General features: G+C 35.4%; 1 protein-coding gene across 2 annotated transcripts; it reads left to right on the top strand.

Annotated features, from left to right (window-relative positions):
• Positions 1-1,224: 1,224 nt before the first annotated feature.
• Positions 1,225-22,759, top strand: LOC5565717 (RNA polymerase II-associated protein 3). 2 transcript variants are annotated; one of them, XM_021844133.1, is made up of 6 exons: positions 1,225-1,522; positions 6,062-7,042; positions 7,099-7,554; positions 22,006-22,239; positions 22,300-22,492; positions 22,564-22,759. In XM_021844133.1, exons 1-6 carry the CDS (start codon positions 1,388-1,390, stop codon positions 22,647-22,649), a joined length of 2,085 nt encoding a protein of 694 aa, XP_021699825.1. In that variant the 5' UTR covers positions 1,225-1,387; the 3' UTR covers positions 22,650-22,759. The 2 variants fall into 2 exon arrangements, with proteins under 2 accessions (XP_021699825.1, XP_021699827.1); XM_021844135.1 differs by lacking the exons at positions 6,062-7,042; positions 7,099-7,554 and having other exon boundaries at positions 1,235-1,522.
• Positions 22,760-23,222: the final 463 nt, after the last annotated feature.

Raw genomic sequence — 23,222 nt, forward strand, 5'->3', positions numbered from 1 at the left:
AGTTAACCCAAATTTGGGTTATCCCACGGAAGAGCCGAATTGCGTCAAAAGAAGTCAAAGTTGAGTTGATTTGTGGCTCCGTGTACTGGTATTGCTGTTTGCATTTGAGATGCAAATCTCGACTAATTGTCTTTCGAATGCGGTAACATAAAACAATCAAAGGACACCTAGCAACGATTATATAAATCACCGCCACCCTAGCAAGAAAAACATATCTTTGACATCGCATTGCTTATAAAAAATCTTACCGCGTTTGGTGTTCTCGCATTTGATTTTTGCATTTCAAATGCACACATCAATACATTTGACAGATATAATTTACATCAATCTGATTCCAACTACAGACATGGTAAAATCAAGCGCATTTCTGGTCTGCTGAAAAATGCCGGTGCGAGCGCTTAAGCACGCTTAAGTTTACCCCCTAAAATGGTAGTTTTTACCTGAGACGAGACTCGCGAAGACGGTCTTCTTTTTCTGTGATTGCTGAGTTTTTTTCTTATTCCACTTTGCGTTTATACCAATTATGCACATGCTGTTCAAACCCTCACATAAACCTCTCAGCAAAAAATGATTGAGTTTGCATCACATCGAATCACAAATAGCCGTTTGAGTGAAATTTCATGCCAGCAAACGTAGCAGACATTAGAAATAATTAATCCTCTGCTTAGATTTATCAGCAACTTTGGAAAAAACTGCTCCGCCGACTGAGGTTTTTAACAACAGTTTACTTTGAACACAATACTTTTCACTTGTTCAGCCATAAAAACGGTGGGCTGCATTTGACGTTTCGTGAGAGGGGAATCTGGGCTGCATATGACGTTGATATTTTTCCTCTTCGCGAGTCTCTCTCAGGTTTTTACCGCACAAATTTTTTGCGTGTAGGCATTTTTTCCGCTTTTTTTTCCTGTGTAGGTATAAATGAGCCTATGCATGCTATAAAACGTTTGACTTTTACTGTGCGCCCTGTTTTCAAGTTGCCCGTGAGAGAGAGCGAGACAGCACCAACACACGGCGCACAGTAAAAGTCATGAGAACAAAAGAATTTATGGCACGTACAGAGGCTCATGATCGACTGTGAGCCTCTGTACGTGCCATAAATTCTTTTGTTCTCATGACTTTTACTGTGCGCCGTGTGTTGGTGCTGTCTCGCTCTCTCTCACGGGCAACTTGAAAACAGGGCGCACAGTAAAAGTCAAACGTTTTATAGCATGCATAGGCTCGTAGCGATTGGACATGGACATCCCTTTTGTAAACATCAAATGTGTTGAGTCGACTGATTGTTATTGTTAGCTTTTTCTTGGTGTTTCGTTTGAGATTTTCCTAGCAGTGAAATTCGTCATTATTTTATTCATTGTCTGTTCAGAAAGAATCCGAAAGTATTACCAATATGTCGCAGGCGGTCAAGGCTCAGCTGGAAGTGAAATCCAAGTGCGAACAAGCGCAGCATACCATCAAAGGGCTGTATGATTGGGAGCAGGAAGTGAAGCAGAAGGAGGCCCAGTCTCGACAGCAAGATAAAGAGGTTAGTTTTATCTGGAAAAGTCCCCAATTGGATACCACTTTGTTTCTAAGAAACGTACGGTAAGGAAAAGGGTGGTATCCTTTGGAATATAATGTAGTTTGAAGTGTTTGTTATTTTGTAGATGTGTTACTGTTTTCAACTTTTCAAATCAGTATTTAAAAAATAAAGAAATCGCTCCCTTCTCCGAATAGTTTAAAGCTGCCATTCTCCATTTTCTAGGGTAGTTTGGGGATTTTAAGCACTAAAGACTATACAAAACAACAGTCAGAAATGTTTTATAAATTGAAGTCTCGTAAATATAAGCAGTAGCCTGGGACACTATTATATGGAAAATGTAAAGTCTCACTCCAGTCCTATTTTGGGTTCCATATTTTGGTCCCATGACACCTGTGTAATATTTCAGTTCGATTGGTGGAACTATAATTTATCACAAGCTTTTCAAAGTTTATATGGGATTTACTATTGATAAACTTACATTTTCAAAGAAAACTCGTCAGAGGTCGCCCATTGACCTCTATAAAAAATCTATTCTATAATACTCCTCAGATTGCACCATGTCCCAAGTTTATTATAGAAACACATCTACAGTAAGTATCAAATATTGATATCCAACCAGTTTGTTTCTATCTTTATTAACGAGTTTTTTAGCCCTGGGCTAGTTCATCTCGGGACTAACGGCTTTACTTTCCATCCGAAGGACCAGGTATTCGGTGCTTATGAAGCCAAACTTTTTAGAATTGTTGCGTCGCTACCAAACTAGATCGCGCCAGTGTGAATCGCGACACACCTCAATTCGCCGCTTTTTAAAATCAGTCTTTAAGTGGGCCGCTGCATTCTTACGATGCTTATGAACACAGCGTACTGTTCAAATATTAGTCGCAATGCTTGAAGATTGAGAAAAAATAAATAAAATAAAAGTTTTTCCTTATTTTTGCTGGATTTATAATAATCCAACATTTTCCGACTTGTTCCAACATCTTTTTCGAATATTATTTATTCATGTATACAGTACATTACCTGTACAAAAAAACATGAACACCTCCATGATTAATTTTGGGCAAATTTCCTCTATAGAATTATCTGAAATCCGGCGGTAAGATTCACTTCTATATGAAGCATATTTCAACATTGTAACATTGATCAGCCGGGTAACATTAATCGGAATGATCCTCCTAGTAAGAAGCTGAATCTAATCAAATCTATTTATTTATTTATTTTTATTGAAAGTGTATCTTAATACAAAGATTCAGACAATTTGACCGAGAAAAATCTTCATGCCAAAGTACCCTCCCCTTGGTTATGCGACCTTGCCGCGATGGGAGGGCATAATCCATTAGCCCATATGATGGAAACCAAAGGCGTAACCTGTAGTGGTGGTATCACATTTTGGCATTTTTTGCTTAAAGCCGCGTCCTAATTCATATGGCATAGACGCAATAATATCTCGGATGTGATCCAACGGACATTCTGCGTAATTGATAGAATTGATGCCCATTTCAAATAATCAATCTATTCGAAGTGGACATTAATACTATTGGTGACGTTCAGTTTGCCTTTTGCTAACCAGAATGATCCGTAGCCACTCTTACTATTAGCTAGCTAGATACATCGTTATCATATACGACGCAGGGAATACTTAGGAACTCTTAGGAAAATGACTAGTACATAGTTTCCCAAACTGTGGGTCGCGACCCCCTGGGGGGTCGTGAGTCTGTATTTGGTGGGTCGCGAAAAAAATCCAAAATATTAATTTATTTCCAAGCTTTTTTAAAGTTTCCAAAAACTTTGACCACTGGCTAGAAATTATTCATCATAGAATCACTAGAATTGTTTCTTCCAGTGATTAGGCATGGGTCAGCCGGCACTATCAAAACTAATCTAAGGCTAAAATATTTGAATAATTATTAAAAAAAAGGGTCTATAATCGAGCTTCCATGAGTCAAAGAGATTATCAGCCCATGGATATAGCGAGTAATGTAACAAATATTTTTAATAAACTGTTTGAGAGGAATATCATAGCACTCTTTTTTTTTTAGTGTGATTCACGGTGTCAATATCTCAATTATTATCAAACTTTCATGCTCCATGACTTTATGGTTGGAAGAACATAACATATTCTGTCGAAGAAAATTTCCCATGCATTTGGTATGGGACTGTTTTAGCTGCAAAATTTGCTTTGCTTGTATTTTGTATGTAAAATAACCCTTAAATTTGAAAATATTTCATTTTCTCCGACAGAATATTTTTAAACTTTCAGGGTGTGAAAGAAATTTGCAAGTGCATGCAACAAAGATTATAATAGAAATATTGATCCCGTGTGGTTCCGAGAGCCAATGTTGAGCAATAGGACATCTACTCGTGGAAGTTTCACATAATTGGAAAATTTTAAATTTTGCAAGAATATAATCAGTTCTATATGGAATTTTGATAGATGTCGAGACATTCAAACAATTCATGTTGTTATAAAAGTTTCCTATGTTAATGTTTTCATCTTGTAACGAGAAGGTGCGTGTTAACAAATAGATTTTTATTCACTGTAGTTTCAATCAAGCATAGCGCATGCCAATATCAATTACGTCTTGTGATCATATCCCAATCCGAATTAACAAATAAGTGACATCAGAAGCTACAGTACACAACTTGTCTATGGACAATTTTCCTCTGGTGGGTCGCAAGAAATATGCTTATTGGCTAGGTGGGTCGCGAAACCAAAAAGTTTGGGAACCTATGCACTAGTAGATTCACTGAGTAGAAATAAATGGCGACAATCTTATTTTAATATGGTTTTTACATTGCCATAATAAGAAATACCTCTTTTGTAACAGCGGTAAAAATAATCTAATTCCAGCTTCATTTTCGCAAAATTTACAAGTAGAAAGAAGGCGTTGTGAAGCATTGCATTTGCCACCGAAAAGTGAATCTTGTAGGAGACTGTAATAGAAGCCTGAGGTAACTTTACTCTTCAATATTCACTATAAAAATAACTATGGAAAGTAAGACGCTGAGATCGATCATTAGGGTACACTTGCTAGTTTCGAGAAAATGTTGAACATACAAGGAAAGCGACTTTTTTCTTTAAGGATATATGAACGGAATGACCAATAAATACTTTTAACAACAAAAAATGAAATTAACTAGAACTCTTACTAAACAGCCTAATATTGTTAAGACTTGACGACAATTGACATTTAAGACTCTATTCTTACGTAAAAGACAGGAGTAATCAGAATAGCACTTGAATGACAAAATATTCAAAACCATTTCGACTAGACAGTATTAGTAATGACACTACTACACTACTATTTCAAACAATTTCTGATGGAGCTGCTGATTTGCACAATGCTTTCTTTTCTCAGAAGTAAGGGAATATGGGTACTTTTCAAAAACTACCACGTCACAATACTAATAAAAAAAGCAGTGTTCATGTGGGCGCCATTGCCTAGTCCGTCTGAGTATTGGTCCTGGTAGAGGGGAAACTTGGCAAAAGCCAGACCGAGGGTTCAGCCTTGACAAGTTAAGCTGTCAGGCAGCTCCAACTGAATACCATACAAAAAAAAATCTCCATGCCAAAGTGAATCATGGGAGTGTCTAAGTAGTTCTTTTTCTTTGCTCTATGTAGGGTAAAAAGTGGCACGATGGGTCAGGTTGCAAAATAGGTCAGTGTCATTTTGAAGCGCAATTTATATTTTTTTGTGACATGAATATTTTTTCGATGACAAACGTATAGCTACTTGAGGAATACGTGTTGGTTTTATTGATTCTTCAAAATATTAATGAAAACCGCTAATTTTCGTAAGCGATTCATTACATTTCTAAAGACAAAGTGAGTAGAAAAAATTGTGTGTACTGCATACCTATTTGTTCAGAGAAAAAATTAATTCAACACAGGGTGACCCATTTTTCCCTTGGGTTCAAATAATAGTTCAAGCATGCGTTCCTGAAAATGCTCGTTAAAAGGCGGATATCAAACTTTTTTTTAACTTTTCATTCGCTTATTATCATATCTTATTAATGTGTGAAATTATTTTTTGTTCTAGAAACAAAAAAGGTCAACTCAAATTGTGTATTAGAAGATACGTGGGTCCTGACCCATTTTTCCCTTGAGTTTCAAATTATAGTTTAAGCATGCGTTCCTAAAAATGCTCGTTAAAAGGTGGATATCAAACTTTTTTTTAACTTTTCATTCTTAATGTGTGAAACTAATTTTTTTTCTAGAAACAAAAAAAGTCAACTCAAATTGTGTATTATCTTCTTACTTCATTATATTGTAAAGATTGGACTAATTTTTAAAAGGGAGCTGAAAATCGTTATGAAAATAGTACTGACTAAATCGAGTCATCTGTGTAATCTTAACAATGAACTATTCAACTAGGGACCAACAAACGTCTCAGCAGAAAATTTGTTGCCTGAACGTTATAGTAAACTTCGACTGTAGAAATAGTATGTTTTTCGTGTGGCTTTATTTGTAGTTGTGTTTTAAATGGGAAACGCTCAATGGTGCAGCATAACTGAAATGTGGTTTTCGGGTACGTTTCACAGGAAGGATTTACGACACCGATCAGAAGTCATGTTGATAAAATGAATAAGTTTGCGGAAGATCAACTAGCTTCAGAAAAACAGGAATTATTCAGCGAATCAACTATTTCGAAGGATGTCAATGAAGCAGAGCATTATAACAGGAAAGGAAATGAGTTTTGTAGAATGGCTAAAGGTGGAGCAGATGCAAGCTCGTACAATGAAAAGCTCGACCTTGATGCTATCGAAATGTATACCCAAGCTATTGAACTCAACAGTCACAAGCCAGATTATTATCTTAACCGAGCCTATTGTTATTTCAAGCTAGAGCGATATGAAGAATGCATTTCTGATTGTAATTCTGCAATTGATCTGGATAATACGTATACCAATACATACTACCGTAGAATGTTGGCGTATGAATACATGGGCAATAGTGCAACAGCCTACACAGAATGTCAAAGAATTTTGAAAATGACGAAAGATGCTTCTGATATAACAAGAACCAAACAAGACATGCAGAGGATTGAAGGACGATTGAGAACTGAAGCAGACAAGCATAAGGCTTTGGGAAATAAGTATCTCTCAAGTAAGGACTATGAACAAGCATGTGACTGTTTCACGAAGGCCGTTTCCGTCTTTCCTAATGAACCTATCTATTATAACAATCGTGGCTTAGCTTATTATCACCTAAAGAATTATGACAGCTGTTTGGAAGATTGTAATAAAGCCATTGAGCTGGATAATAATTACTTTCGCCCTTACTACCGGCGAGCATGCGTTCAAGAGCATCGTGGAAACTACCAAGAAGCCATAAGAGACTTGAAAAAGTTCCTTGAATTAGTGAAGGACGAGAAACAAAGGCAAACCGCGGTAAGAGATTTGGAACGTTTGCAACAGCTTCTCCATAAAGAGAAAAACCCTGAGCCTCATAATTGGGATGAACTACGGAAGAATACGTCCGTTATTAATTTCACCCAAAAAGCTCCTCATCTACGTTCTAAGGTAAATTTATTGATTATTATCTAAGCATTATACTAAAAAGCACAATATCTTTACAGAAACCACTGAAAAGGATTGCTATCTCTGAAGTTTCTTGCTCTGTCGATCCAAAATCAAATCCTTCCAACTATGTCATCGCATCCAATTACGAAACAATTCCAGACTCAGTCATTGACAAAATATTCAACAATAATACCGGTGAACGTGTAGTGGAACCAAAAGTGGAAAACAAGTTGGAACATCTGTTTCCATCGTCTGCGAAGTCCAAGTTAATGCAACTTTTTTCGCCTCCCACTACACCATCAAGTCCACCTAGTGAACCATTCGGTAAACCAACAGCAAGTTGTGAATCCAATTCCTTTGGTAACAACAGTAACAAAGTGCCTAGCTGTCCTGAGTTGCATGAAAAAGGAGCAACGACTATTAAGCCGATCTTGGATTCAAAGAACCGCTCCAGTATGCCGCAGCCAGCAGAACAAGTGAAACAAGAGAAAGAAAAGATTAATCAAGGAAACGTAAGTTTGCGAAACCATTGTTGCATTGCATGATTGTTTTTTTTTTGTGCGTTGATCTACAACATGCTATCGGCGTGTTTTCTTGTTAATATATGCTCATCGTTTGGTTCGAAGTGTTTATATGCAAACTAAAAAAGATTACTCAATAGGCCTCCGAAAGATTGTACAATACCTAAGTATTGTAAGTTCGGTAAATTGTTAGAAAATGATACCCAAATTCGAGCGCATCCAGATGCGAATCGATTGCACCCTGCTTCCGAAGTTAGGTATCTCGCATAGGTTCGAAGAAAAATCCAACTTCGGCGAGGAACCATTTCTAACTTTTTACCACACATGTCATGGTTATGCACCAAAGACTTCTAGTATTGCATTTGGTCCCTTGGTACTGCAAAAGATACCCAAGTTTGATACTACACTTTTCACGGTATTCTAGATATTGCTCTATTACCGTATGTGCCATAACATTTTGGGCAACTGCAAAGAACATGGAGGTCTTTCGTGGTTGATGGTACTTAATCTGCAATTGCTGCATATAAACAGTTATTGTATAAGTTGAATTTTCAATTTAAGTTCATTTTTAGTAGGAAAGAGTCTTACAAATGTCGTGGTAATGTTATAATTAAATTATAACATCTGTTGCTCTAGTGGGGTCTTTCCCACTTTAAATCAACTTCAATTGTACTTATTCAGTAATGCTAGCCTCTTGTAAACCGTTTACATGCATAAACAGCAGCTTGTGTAACATCCCTGGGCTTGGAATTTCGCAGCGAGCGTTGATTCCAGATAATTGATCGCTGTATTTTGTGGTGTTGATTGGAGGTTGCATGAACTTTAAAACAATGGCAGTTTTATTTTACAATCAGATTTTTTGGGGTATTCTATCCTACTGCATAATACGGTTACCATTCATTGAAATCATGTATACTACAGGAAAATATAATTTCGAGTTGGTGAGAAGATTACACACTGAGGGAGGGTTAAGACCCAGTTAGACCCTTGAATGTGCAATGTGGTTTAGTATATGGGAATGCCATTGACGATTTGTAATCTTCCACGAGGTATTTCGAGACCCAACAGGGCGCGTGCACCGGGTTGCGGATAGGAACAAATGGAGATCAGCAGCATCGACTTAAATAATAAAGCAAAATGCCGTTCTATGACTAGGTGATGTTAATTCACTCTCTGGGAATTCTGGCCTTGATATTAATTTTTCACTTGAAAAATAATACAAAAATGATACCTAATAAAAACAGAGCACCCTTACTGCAGTAATCAATCTGATACCATCAATTTTCTATATTTGACATATGTTTTTCTTCAAAAATCAATGAGTGTTTTTTTAAGAAAAACAATGACATGTTTTTTTTTTTTGGAAAACAATTATATGTTCTTCTTTAAAAAACAATGATATGTTTTTCTTCTGTCGTGTTGTTTTGTAGTATTGGTTGCTTCGTTAGTAGCGACAGTTTGGTTTTGCGATTGTATTTATTTATAATATGCTTTCTCCCTTCATCCTGATATTTTGTATGGTCAAACCATAGCTAGAGTTACATATTTATCAGTAGCACAAAAATGAACAGACTAGGCTGCGCTAGCCGGAGTCTCAGATGCGTCTACCCAAAGTTTTTAAGCAAAAGTCACTTCCTAGTTTTTTGAAAAACGCATTTTTTCACGAATTCAACAATAAAACAAAATTCAATGCGATGACATATAGTTTTTCCGACAAAAAATCGATTATTACAGTCAAGTGAACATGTTCGAGCAAAAAAAAAATAATGTTTGCTAACACTCAACATTTATTTTACCCGGAAAACAACACATATAACGTGATTCCTGAGCTTTTTTTGTCTGTAAATTAAAACTAAAGGTTGTAGGCATATAGTTTTTTCGGCAAGAATTTACTTGTAGAAGTCTATACCGAAATATGTTCTCTAGACTTCTTTAAGCAACCTCGTGCAGAAAAAAACATATAGTCTTCGATATTGATTTACAGGCAGAAAAGTTTAGAAAAGATTGTTTTGTAGTTTTTCACTCACTGTTCACTGTTCTCAAACATGCCCACTTTTTTAAACAAGTACATCAATGTCGAAAAAACATATCCTAGATTTGAATTTAAACTGATCCAGAAAATAGGGTTTTCGTAGTATATTTAATAAAAGAAATTTGGATTGTGATCAAAAATTTCATATCTGCTCAAACATGTTTACTTGACTTCTACAAGTAAATTCATGCCGAGAAAACTACATGTAACTACATAACCTTGAGTAACCTTCAGCTTTGATTTATAAACGAACAAACTCAGGACATAAGTTTTTTTTGTGTTGTTTTCTAAGTAAAAACAATTGTGTTTGTAGTCACAAATTTCATTTTCTACTCAAACATGTTCACTTGACTTCTAAAAGTGAATTAATGCTGAAAATGCTACATGCCATAAGCTTCAATTTTGGTTTATAGACAAAACAAGCACAGAATATACGTTTTATGTGTGTTTTCTTTGCAAAATAAATTTTTAATGCAATTGGAAATTTGTTTTTTTTACTTAAACATGTTTATTTGACATTCACAATCAATTTTATGTTGAAACAAAAAATATATGTCATTGCTTTGAGTTTTGAGTAACAGAAAACTGGTTAAAAAATAGGGCCTTCCTTAGTAGTTTTGGTAAAATAAATTTTGAGTGTAGTCCAAAATGTATATACCTTCCCAACACGTTCACTTGACTTCTACAATCAAATTCATGTTGAATTGCAATTTACAAGCAACGGAGCCTTTCTCAAAGTTCTCAAATATGTTCACTAGAGCAAATTCATGCCGGAAAAAATCTACATGTCATATCCTTCAAAGTTGATTTACAAACGATCTAGCTCTGTGAATACGTTTTTGTGTAGTTTTCGTGGTAAAATCAATTTTAAGTGCAATCAATACATTTTTTTCAACTCAAATATGTTCATTTCACTTTAACACGCAAATTAATTATGGAAAAACTACACGTTATCGCCTTAATTTTTAACAGACGTTATCGCCAACGAAACAAACGAAAAAAAGCTAAGGAAAAATCCGTTTTTGTGTTGTAGAATAAAATACATTTTGAAAGAGATCGGAATTTTTTTCTATTTTTACTGAAACATGTTCATTTGACTTTCATAATTAATTTAATGATGAAAAATCTACATGCAGGGTGTCCATCCATCCGGGAAAAGCGGGAAAAACCCGGGAATTCCAAATGACCGGGAAAAAATACGGGAAATACCCGGGAAATTGTAGAACACACCGGGAAAAATATGTGTTCGAAACATAAGAGTATCAATTTGTTTTAATTTTGAAAATTAGGTGAACGAAACAGAAAAAAAATGGCACAACGACTCCCAGAGTACTCTAACTTCGAATGAAAACTTACTTTTGGTGAGATGCTAAAGGGATACTTAACAGTTTTAAGCTAAAAAATTGTTGCTTTCTTGGAGAGATTCTTGGCAATTTTTTTCTGCAATTTATATTCATTTCTTCCCTGGGCTTGGGATTATATTTTCCAGGGAGCGATGAATTTTGATAATTGATCGCTGTTGTTAGTAGTTTTGATTAGATGTTGGGTAAATTTCAAAGCAATGGCAACCTTTTTATTACAAAATTTAGATTTTATCTTCTGACCTAAAGATTCTGGTTAAACTACTGTACTATGCAGTTGGGCTGCACTACGCTATCACTCATCAAAATTACTTTCACTTCGGGAAAATATAATTTCAAACTGGCGAGAAGATTACAGACTGAGGGTGGGTTAGGAGCACAATCAGACCCTTGAATGTGCAATGTGGGGTAGTAATTGGGAATGCCATTGACGGTTTGTAATCTTCTACGAGGTTTTCGAAAACCAACAGGGCGCGTGCACCGGGTTGCGGATAGGAGCAAAGGGAGATCAATAGCATCTACCTAAAATAATAGAGCAAAAAGCCGTTCCATGATTAGGTAATGTTAAGCGATCTTCTATGGTGTTCTAGTTCTATAAAATTCTTCACTCACTGGGAATTCTGGCCTTGATAATATCAATAGTGATAAAAACATAAAATGATACCTAATACTTAATAAGTACAATGTAGCTTTAATGTAGTTATAAATGAAATAAAATCAATTTTCTATACTTGACAAGGTTTTGAAGACAATCAATGAGTGAAAGAACTACCTATTAGAACAGCCACATCAGCTAAGTATATACATATACAAATGTTGGTCATAGGGTCATGGCGAGCATTCGATATGTATGTCTATGACTGATTCTGATCTAATAGGGGCACTAGAAGACCACGCGGACAATTTCGAAACAAATTATTTTTATACATCGGTCTTACGTTCCGAAAGGCTCAGCTATGCTGCAAAGTAATTTTATAAGTTATTCATTACTGCTGTTTAATTGTTTATAATTCTAACAAAACTACATAATTAACTCATTACTAATCACTGTTCCTATATTCTCTTTTTCTCTTCTTCTTATCTGTTGCATGATTATGAGCATCACTAATATAATGCATGAGCATGCACAATAAGAATAATTTCAGGATTGAAAGCAGTACATGGATACCTGGATAGAATAGCTTCGAAAAGGGCGCTCAAAATATAATATTTCTGGTCAGGGAAGTATTTCATCAAGGGTATGTAAAATTTTTCCATTATTAACACCTAGATCACACAAACAAATGAACTAATATCAAATATTTTTTAAATATTTTTATATAAATCAGCATCGTCAATCAGTGTAAAAACAGATAAAGTTTGTAAAGTTATCACCATCGATTAAATTGCGCTCTGTATAGTAATGTTCAATCAGTATCAAAATCTCCTAAAGCGTCGCATTGTGCCATCAGCAGCCCTTAGCATCACTCTCATATTGTTATTATTTTGTTGTTTATAAAATTTCTAGAAAGCGATCAGCATATTCTTTCTTACTTGTACAATGGCCGATCTATTTGGAATTTTAATAAGTCAAATCAAACTTCAAAACTCAAATTAAATTGCTTTCAGCACATTTACATTTTGCAGCATTAATCGCATTACTGTGTCAAGTCTTCTCCATTCCCTATACCCTACCCCAACCCTTCTTATCCTTTCCGATGGTGTTCAAGTGGTCCGCATAGACTATTACGGCCATTACCTATCCCTTACCCCGGCTTTGGACTGACTTGCGCTCTCATTGCCCCACCAAACGCTGCAAAATGAAAATGAAAATGAAATTTATATTCATTTCTTGTGAGATGATTTGAACATTTCTGGCGGAGGGATATTCAGCCGATTCAAAGGAGATCGTACGAAACATCCTTGAACAAATTCTAGGATCCCTAGAGATTGTCGACAAGGTTCTTGTTTAAATGCTTGATAGATATCTATAAAGATTCTTGGCACATTATTGAAAAGATCATTGCAGTAATCATAACAAGACTCTAGGCATATACTCGAAGGTGCTTTATAAAATCACTGAAAAGTTAATAAGAGTATTACTAATAAAATTTCAAGTAGATCTCTGGCTATTTTTCTTTTAATTTTTAGCAAATTACGAACGATTGGTAAAAACTTATCTAGCATGATTTTTGGTGAACTTTCTAAGGAAACTGAAAACCTATGCAAATTTATTGCTGTCACTGTTTGACAGATTCCTGGATATAGTTATTCATGGTTAAGACTTGTTTGGGTTGTTTGTACTATGGCAAGGTCCTTATGAGGTCCCTGGTATTTGAATGGATATCTGCATATTTGCAGTGAATTCTTTCAGCGATATTCTCTTAAAATATCCCTAATAAATTCATGGTGAGATCTTTGGTGGATGAATAAATGGTGAGATCCTTTATGTATTGTTGGGCCAATTTTTGTTTATTTCTTTTCGAGATTCTTAAAAAAATCTTAGATTGATGGAAAGATGCTGTTATGAATGGATCATTGAGATAGTTTTTGCAAGTGCTCACCGCATCATAACAAAGGCGCCACTGTAAAGTTAAATTGATTTAACATTGTGACAGCAGTGCTGTTCTGTCAAACACAAGGCTACCGTGGCGCTATCTATGCTTTCCATAGCAGCCGTTTTGGTTATTTTAATGATCCATTTATGACAATTTTCGATTACTTTTTCAAATCGACGTAAGTAATTTCATACAGTTTTGAGAAAGTTAATTAAGAAGAATCACAACCTGTATTTTTGAACTATTTTGAAATGAATCATATTTTCAACATTTTTTCGCCGTGTACATCGCTCATATTTTGCATACAATCAGCTAGCGTTCTATTAAACTACTATTATTTTCCACAAAATAAAATTATGACTAAATGAAATTAATATTTTGAAAGTCAAATCAACTATCCAAACCAAAAGGTCTGAAAATTACGGAAAGTATTAGGTCCTAGGATTATAATGTAGCCCGGTTTTAAATTTTTAGGCATCCGGGAAAAATCCGGGAATTGAAAAACTGATTTAGAATGGACACCATGTACATGTCATCACATTGAGTTTTGAGTTGGGTCCATAAATAGGAGTTTTCCTAGGTATAAGAAAATTTTGGGTGCTATCGAAAATTTCTATTTTTACTCAAACATGTTTACTTGAAACCTACAAGTAAATTCATGCCGTAAAAACTACATGGCATATACTGCTGTTTTCATTTACCAACAAAAAAGCTCAGGAGATTCGATTTTTGTGTGGTTTTCTGGGTAAAATAAATTTAGAGTGTTATCGGAAATTAGTTTTTTTACTCAAACATGTTCACTTGACTTTTACAATCAGTTTCATGTCCAAAAAATACATGTCATCACATTGAATTTTGAGTTACAGGCAAATGGGAGTAAAAAATAGGGGTTTTCCTAGTATATTAGGTAAAATAAATTTTGAGTGTTATCGAAAATTACTATTTCTGCTCAAACATGTTCACTTGACATCTACACGGCAACGCGGATCTACTCAAATTTGAGTTGTTTCGACGCAAAACCGTAGTTGAGTCCAATAACCCAAATTTGGCTAAATTTCCAAGGCCACCATTAGGTACTTTGCCTTTAAAGCCATAATAAAAATTTACTTAAATTTGGTTTGGTTCAACGCAAAATTGAGTTCAATCAACCCAAGCTTGAGAATAATGCATTTTACCCAAATTTGGCTCATTGGGCATTGTCGGCGTAATAACTACTAACATTTCTATCTGTAATTTTTTATTCTTTCAAATCATCGGCTGTTCTTTCGAGGTTGTATAATGCCAGAGTGTACTTTTAACCAATGATTTTCCCTTCTTTGAGTTAATAGAACAGCCGAGTTGTACTGTTTTAGTTGAATTTGAGCGATAGCCGCCAAAAAAAATCGACTGGCACAATTTGTCTTGAGGCGGAATTCAAAAGTTTGACAGTGACTTCAGACGGGGACCTTGAAAATAAGCTCCTGCATTACTTGTCAGTATTACATCTTGTACGTATTACAACTTCCAACAAGAGAATTGTCCTTCTTTTAATTATCGACTATTCTTCCAAAAGTTGCGCTTGTATGGACTATTCGGCATCATAATTTTTTAACGTTTTCATCAATGATTTTTTCTTCTTTTATCATCGGCTGTTCTTTAGCGATGCATTTATAATTGTTGTCAGTATAAAGTCTAGTGCCATTCCAGAATAAGTTGTCTATTCCCGTTTGAAAGTGGGCGGGAGTCATATATGGAAAATTCAGTACCCTACAATTCGTAGAATAAGTGCACAGCATACAAATAAATTAATAACTTATAAAAAGAATTACTAAAATCAAGTAAATTGTATTCATTTCTTACTAGACCTCTTATATTGAGGAGAGGGAAGGTCAATAGATTCTACTTGAATTTGATTTTTTTGCGTATACATTCGACAATTTATAGAAATACCCCAACGAACAAGGAAGATCGCAAAAATATGAGCATTCAATTTGGTCAAAATTCGGGGTTAGGTCTTCGGGAAGGTTTAACGGATCTAATGGTTTCGTATTGTCAGGTTGCATTCATCATGTTTTGGGTAATGGCTGAATAGATCATTGGGCAAACTACCCCCATTAGGTAGGTGCAGCTCTCTCTTTTTTTGACAACATTGGTGGGGAAAAGAGAGAATATCGAGAGATTTTGGGTTGAGAGAATAATCGATATAGGGGAACTTACGTATTGTCGGCAGCCTAAGCAGCTGAACTTTGAAGAACACAATTATACAGAACAATGAAGCACAACAATTAGCAGGATACACCTGAACTGCACTTGAGCACTCTTTATTTAGTAATTATTATGCACAAAACACTATTTTGTTCTCTAAATCATCTATTTTCCCTCACCAAAGTCACGAGGCACTTGTTCTTTTATCGGCAATGCATTTACTATTGTCGGCAACAAAAATGTTCACTTCGGCAATCCAAAACTTAACAAAAACTAGGTTATGTATTGGTAACTTTTCGTATTTGTTGACAATGCCTGAATTTAAACGTCACTCATTATATTCTACCCGTTGAAAGGGCCAATGCAGAAAAAACAGACTACACTGAGAACAGCATTGCATGCAACTGCAGTTATAAATAGAATAGCTGGGAGTCATATTGAATACACAACGCCACTAAATTTGTGCAGACTAAGGCACCGTCCACAAATTACGTAACGCTCTAGGGGGAGGGGGAGTAGGCTCAAACACAAAATTTATTTTTTCATACAAAGACCCTTGCGGAGAGGGGAATGGTCGAACACGATTCTCTTGATTTGTTCTTATTGCGTATCAATTCTACACGCGGCGATCTGGGCTATAGAAATTCATACATCTTGCCTTAAGAAAGATGGAACGATTATTGCAATACGAAAGCTTTATGTATCGTTTTAGCATCACCCCACATCAAAGCGTCGATAGACGAGGGGAGTGCGCACGAGCCTATCGATCGCAAGGATCTAGGTTCGATTCCAGGTTCAGGCATCAAAACTATCCTGATAGTATCACTGAGAGAATGGTTTCTATCAGAGATAGACGATAGAGTGATAGTATCCCTATCCCAAAAAATTCTCATGATGATGATGATACTATCAGTACAACACCTCTCAAATAACAATGATAGAGGGTCTGTCTTTATCAATTGATAATATTATAGAATAAAAATTGTTGGACGATGGATATAGAAAATTAACTAAATTCCATATATAGCAATCCAAAGTGGCGGCTTCAGGAGTGTAAGAATTGTTGGAAACCCATGCAGTATGGGTATTTTCAGAACGGGCGCGACGAGGGAATGACGAAAATCGATGTTCGACGCTATGAAATCAAAGATGGCGGCATCCGGTCAAGGAAAATTGCTGAAAACCCATGCAATATAGGTATTTTCGGAACGAGCACAACAAGGGGATGACGAACATCGATATCCGACGCCATTTTAAAATCCAAGATGGCGGCCTCTGGTCAAGGAAAATTGTTCAAAACCCATGCGATATGGGTATTTTCGGAACGTTAGATTTTTTGTTCAAAACCCATGCGATATGGGTATTTTCGGAACATCTTAGATTTCAAAATGGCGTCGCACATCGATTTCCGTCATCCCCTCGTCGCGCCAGTTCTAAAAATACCCATATTGCATGAGTTTTCAAAAATTTTCCTTAACTCGAGGCCGCCATCTTGGATTTCAAAATGGCATCGGACATCGAATTCCGTCATCCTCTCGTCGCACCCGTTTCGAAAAAATCCATACTGCATGGGTTTTCAACGATTTTCCTTAACCGGAGGCCGCCATCTTGGATTCCAAAATAGCGTCGGATATCGATTTCCGTCATCCCCTCATTGTACTCGTTCTGAAAATACTCATATTGCATCGGTTTTTAATGATTTTACCAAAGACAAATTAAAGACCTCCATGTCCCTTGCAGTTGCCCAAAATTTTATGGCTCATAAGGTAATCTAGAATGCCGTGAAAAGTGTACTGCGATCTGTCAAACTTGGGTACCTTTTGTACTACCGACGGACCAAATGCAGTACTAGAAGTGGTACCGAATCTGAGCCCGAGTGTGACGGACCTGATTTTACCAAACCGGAGCCCGCCATCTTAGATTTCAAAATGGCGTCGCACATCGATTTCCTTCATCCCCTCATCGCGCCCGTTCCTAAAATACCCATATTGCATGAGTTTTCAACGATTTTCTTTAACCGGAGGTCACCATCTTAGATTAAAAATGGCGTCGGACATCGATTTCCGTCATCCTCTCATCGCACCCGTTTCGAAAATACCCATATTGCATGAGTTTTCAACGATTTTCCTTAACCGGAGGCCGCCATCTTAGATTTCAAAATGGCGTCGGACATCGATTTCCGTTATTCCCTCGTCGTGCCCGTTCCGAAAATATCCATGAGAACATACCTTGAGTTATTTCTATTAGCTTTTTCCCATTATGCGCAAGATTTTGGTTTCAGTTTTTGTATCAATGATAGGATAGATAGGGATAGCTATAAAATTTTGCAGATAGTGTGATAGAGGTATCCATCTTTTTTCAAGAAGTGATAGTATCCCTATTACTACTCATAGTATCAAAAGATAGACGTGATAATGGTAAAAATATATTTTTGTTTTCAAATTTGATTTTATAACGTAAATTTATGAATTTCAATCCTTTTTCTTGCGGCGAATCTTCATAAGGGTTTCCTATGTTTATCGATAGTTCAATTTTCTGAGTGAAGTTTGTTTGGACCAATGTCACTTCCTCTCGAAGGGGTGAATTTGGGCTAATTTTACGTCTCCAATTTAAAGGAAAATAATCAAATTTTATTTATTTGTTCAGAATTTGCAATGTATTCTCATATTTAGCCGAACATATCAAGTCAAATTGCGAAATTTGTTGAAAAATAAATGAGGACTTACGCATTTTTTGCCAAAACTCACCCCCAACGACGGTACTTGCACATTTGTTTTCAAACTTCTTTAAATTCGAAAGGTAAATAATTTCACCGTGAATTGAACTGACCCGCTGAATGGCTCGATATGGTTGTGGTCTGTGAAGGTTGCTGCTCTATCATCATGTTATCGAGAGAATGAATGGTAACATAAAAAAATACCGATTGCGATGTTCCACGAATTTTTCGGATTCGGAAAAATCTAAACTTTGCCAATAAAATTTATTTGCGTTCCTATTTTTCTCAGTGTATGAGAAAATCAGAATTGGCCCTTTGCAAATCAATTCACTTATGACTTGACAAAAAAAACATCATGCTCTGATTGCCTGTAAAACAACAGGAGTGTTGCCAATATAGTTCAACTATTGAAAGACGTATATTTTATGTGCTTCTCAGTATACTGAAGATTATGCACTACAATCTTCAAATAAGAAAGTATTAAAAGGTTCAATTGTTACCAATGCATGCTTTGTTGCCTAATTCCAATAAATTAATTAGTCATGTTCGTTTTTTTCTGTGAATTTAAATCGTGAATAAAAAATACACCGCAATTGAATATGGTTTTCTGGCAACCTGTTCCCGTAATAAAAAGTGATTGCCGAGGAAATCAAAGTGCATTAATTTTAATTTGTGATTTAAAGCATAAAAAATAAGTATTTGCGAGTGCTTTATGCACAAATACAAAGTTCAATAGTGCATAAGTGATCGGTGCGTAGCTGTTGTGAAAAAATCGGCATTGGAGCGGAAAATTGGACTTTTTAAAGTGGTAAGTTTTTGTATGCTGTTCTTGTGTTGTTTTTTTCGGCAGCTCACGAATGACGAAAATTTCGTAAGCATTTATTTCATTTAACGATAAAACCCATGTTATACAATATTTTTGTGAAAGATGTGATTTACATGGAAGATTATAGTTCAAGGAATATGTTGAGTACAGTGAAGTTAACTCTTGTTCCGTAGATAAATTGAAACAAGGACGATAAGTTAGTGCTGCCGAAAATACCCTCAGGGTGCCGAAGCCATCATTTACCCTACTTAATTTTGGGTAAAGTCTACTCAAAAATTAGGTAAAATGGTTTTTCCGTGTACAAGTAAATTCATGCCGAAAACACTACATGTCATAGCCTTCAATTTTGATTTACCGACAAAAAAGCTCAAATTTTGAGTGTTATATTTTAAGTAAAATAAATTTTGAGTGTAATCAAAAATTAAAATTTCTGCTCAAACATCTTCATTTCACTAAAACAAGCAAATTTATGTCGAAAAAACTACATGTCATAGCCTCCAATTTTGATTTACTGACCAAAAAGCTCAGGAAATTCGTTTTTTGTGTGGTTTTCTGGGTAAAATAAATGTTGAGTTTATCGGAAGTTATTTTTTTTTACTAAAACATGGTGACTTGGCTTTCACAATCAATTTCAAAAAACTGTTATCGCTTTGAATTTTAGGTTACAGGCAAACGGGTTCCTAAAATATGTGTTTTTGAGTAAAAGAAATTTTGAGTGTTATCAAAAATTTCAATTTCTGCTCAAACATGTTGATTCCACTCAAACAAGCAAATTTATGTCGAAAAACTTCATGTCATCGCTTTGAATTTTGTTTAATTGTTAAATTTGTGAAAAATGCGTGTCTTTTGCTCAATAACTTTGGGTAGACGCATCTATTTCAAAAACCTAAAAATGAACATCAATCTTGAATAGTGTCCGGTTCCATCACTAAAAAGTTTTTGAAAATCGTAACTATGATAGTTTTTTCGAAGAAATCTTGAATATTTATGCATGCCGCTTCAAAGAATTTCAATTTTTATTTTTAAAACAAGTACTGGCATCCTAGCTATCGATTGCAGTTGATAGATTACCAAAAATTTTATTTTGAATGGATATATAATTTTTCATATAATCGAAAGTCAGTTTTCTGTTTTGGGGTAACTTTGGTAATGGAGCATAAATTAAACAAAATTGAATGATTTGCGAACATTTGAAGGGCTTTGCATACCTCTAGGCGTTTATCGTTATATGGTAATTTCTAACTTAGATTACAAAAATGGTCACAGTTTGTAAAAATGGTTCTCGCTAAGAGATTTAAGACCACATTCAAGTTCTATTATAACTAGGCTGTCAAATATAAGTGACGAACTATTCAAAACTATATCAAATAATGATTGTAGAACAGGTTGTTCGTGAACGTTTCAAAATTACTAAAGTTGCATCAATTTTCAATATTCGTATAATAAGTCTAAAATTTTGCGATTCAAATGAAAATAGCTCTGATATGAAGTGTCATAGTAATATTCGTTACTGTTGCATTCGTTTTGCTTAACTGATTAACATATACTATCTTATTTCGTTTTGTATGTTGTGGTCCCGCACTATCGAAGTTACCCGCATTATTAAACCCGTTTTACGGTACTTAAATGTGGTAGGATGTAATCGACGTGGAAAGATCCCACATACAACTCTACATCAATTAACAAGAGCAGTATTATTTGATATCTGTCTCATAATTCACACGCTTGAAATTCTGATGCAAAATCATTCTATAGACAGCTCATGTTCAAAATGTTTCAGGCGTAGAATCTAGCGGAAATCCGTCACAATCAAATTTGAATGTTTGCTCCAGAAGGATTTGATATAATTTTACTAAACATGCAGCAAACTTAAAAAAACAAGACAATAAGTCGAATCAGCGAGCCTACTCTTGCTTGATTTTTTGGATGTTGAATATTTTCCTTGCATCTAAATGTTTTTTTTTCTTTATTAAAGTGATTTTTAACTCGTTTGGCTAGTTCATCACTGCGCATCTAAATGGTGTAAAATACCGAAAAACTTATTTTTTCTTGACAGAATTCTTCTTCTTCTTGGCGTTATGTCCTCACTGGCAAAAAGCCTGCTTCTCAGCTTACTGTTCTTATGAGCACTTCCACAGTTATTAACTGAGAGCTTTCTTTGCTAAAGTTGCCATTTTCGCATTCGTATATCGTGCAATGGGGTGTCCCAAAATTTAGTTTTGTCAGAAAAGTTGGCGGTTCAACCTCCAGATGGAGCTTAGATAGTCACAAACAATATTTTGTATAAGTAAACTAATAGAAATGATGTTAAGAGGACAGGGGATTTTTGGGAAAGTCTGATTTTTGTGACTAACATCGTAAAAATATTTGAAAAAAAAAAATTGTAGGAGCCAAAATAACAAGCCAATAAGCCAATCTCTTTTTTTTTGTATACCGTCGGAGAATTTGGAAACAATAGAATTTTTCAGTATACTTAACTCCAAAACGATCAAAATGTCACGCAAAGGGTTATATTGCGTTTGAGTCTCTCATTTTTTTAGTAGGTAAGAATTTGGAAACAAGTAAAGTAAGAGCTCAACATGCTATCTTAAACTAAGTGGGTCGAAAGTTGCATCAGCGGGATTATTTTTTATTTTTCCCTGGAGACGAATGGCTCTGTTGTTAAAACCTTAAAATTCTGAGTCAACGAAAATACGATTAAAAAAAAAATAATAAGTTTGTACATACACTACTCAGTGGACCTTTTGACAGTAAAGAATCAAGAATATCGAACGATTTATTTTCAGTGCCCATCGGGAATTGCTCAAGGAACCGAATGCAAATCCGGAGAATCCTCTCAAACGGCAAACACACAAGCAAAGATGTCACCCGAAGAAAAACAAGAAGAAAGATCTAATATTAAAGCGTCTGGCTTGTCAGGCACGTCAAATCCATTCCCTTCTATTCCGTCGAGTAGCGTCAAGTTTTACCATTCCTGGTGTAACTTGAAGACAGCCGAAGAGAAATACCAATATTTGAAGGTAATATTTGTTACATGTAAAATTCGTTTCCTAATTCTGTTTTTTGTTTCAATTCGGCAGACACTTGAAAACGCACCGCTACACAAACTGTTGGGAGTAAACTTGGGCAGTGACATGTTGTCGGATATTCTACAAGTACTTAAACAATTCTGTCTACAGGACAAAACTTCACCAATGAAAATTCTCAGCGAAATTGCAATGAACAAAGAATCTGGAATACTAATCATGATGCTTGGCGAAAAAGACAAACATGGTGAGTTCATTCATTCATATATTTAGACACCGCAACTATTGTATTCTTACCTCTTCTGTTTGAACTTCTAGCTCTAATTCAGCTTCTGGAACTGATGAACGAACTGAACGACGACAAAGATCAAATTCTCACGATCAAAAAAAGCTTGATCATTTAATCTCCCGTAGCACAGCGAGACAAAGACAATTCTTTAAACGTAAGTCATTTTTAACTGAATTATTCCTTCCGGCATTGATTGGTGCAAGAATTATAACTTTGATGACATATTTTTTGTGGTACTTGTTTTTAATTATAGAGAAATCCTTTTAAATTAGTACAGTAACGAAGCACCGAGGATGAATTATCAATTGGTTTGGCTCGTTCCATGCTTTTATTTCGAATAACTACATTTTTATTCTGACAATGGTGAGAATACCTCGTTTATATAGTTGCTTCAAACTTTAAAGATAATAATTTACATCAACTCGTTCTGAACTGTCAAGGGTAGGCAAGAGGAGCAATTACTTCTAATCGAACGAGCGAGGATTGGTTTATATATGTTTTAACATAAATTTAAGAATATGGTTTTGAACATTTTCAAAACGACAGCTAGAATTGTTTTTTTTTGCACAGGAATATATACCTATAAGTTTTAAGTTTTAATTTGAGTAAGTCATAACCAATTCGTAACCAAAAGCGTAACAAAAACAACATTTTTGCTAGTCTGAAAAATCAAATCATGTATCGTTAG

This window comes from Aedes aegypti, chromosome 2, assembly GCF_002204515.2.
Source record: "Aedes aegypti strain LVP_AGWG chromosome 2, AaegL5.0 Primary Assembly, whole genome shotgun sequence".
Classification (NCBI taxonomy): Eukaryota; Metazoa; Arthropoda; class Insecta; order Diptera; family Culicidae; genus Aedes; species Aedes aegypti.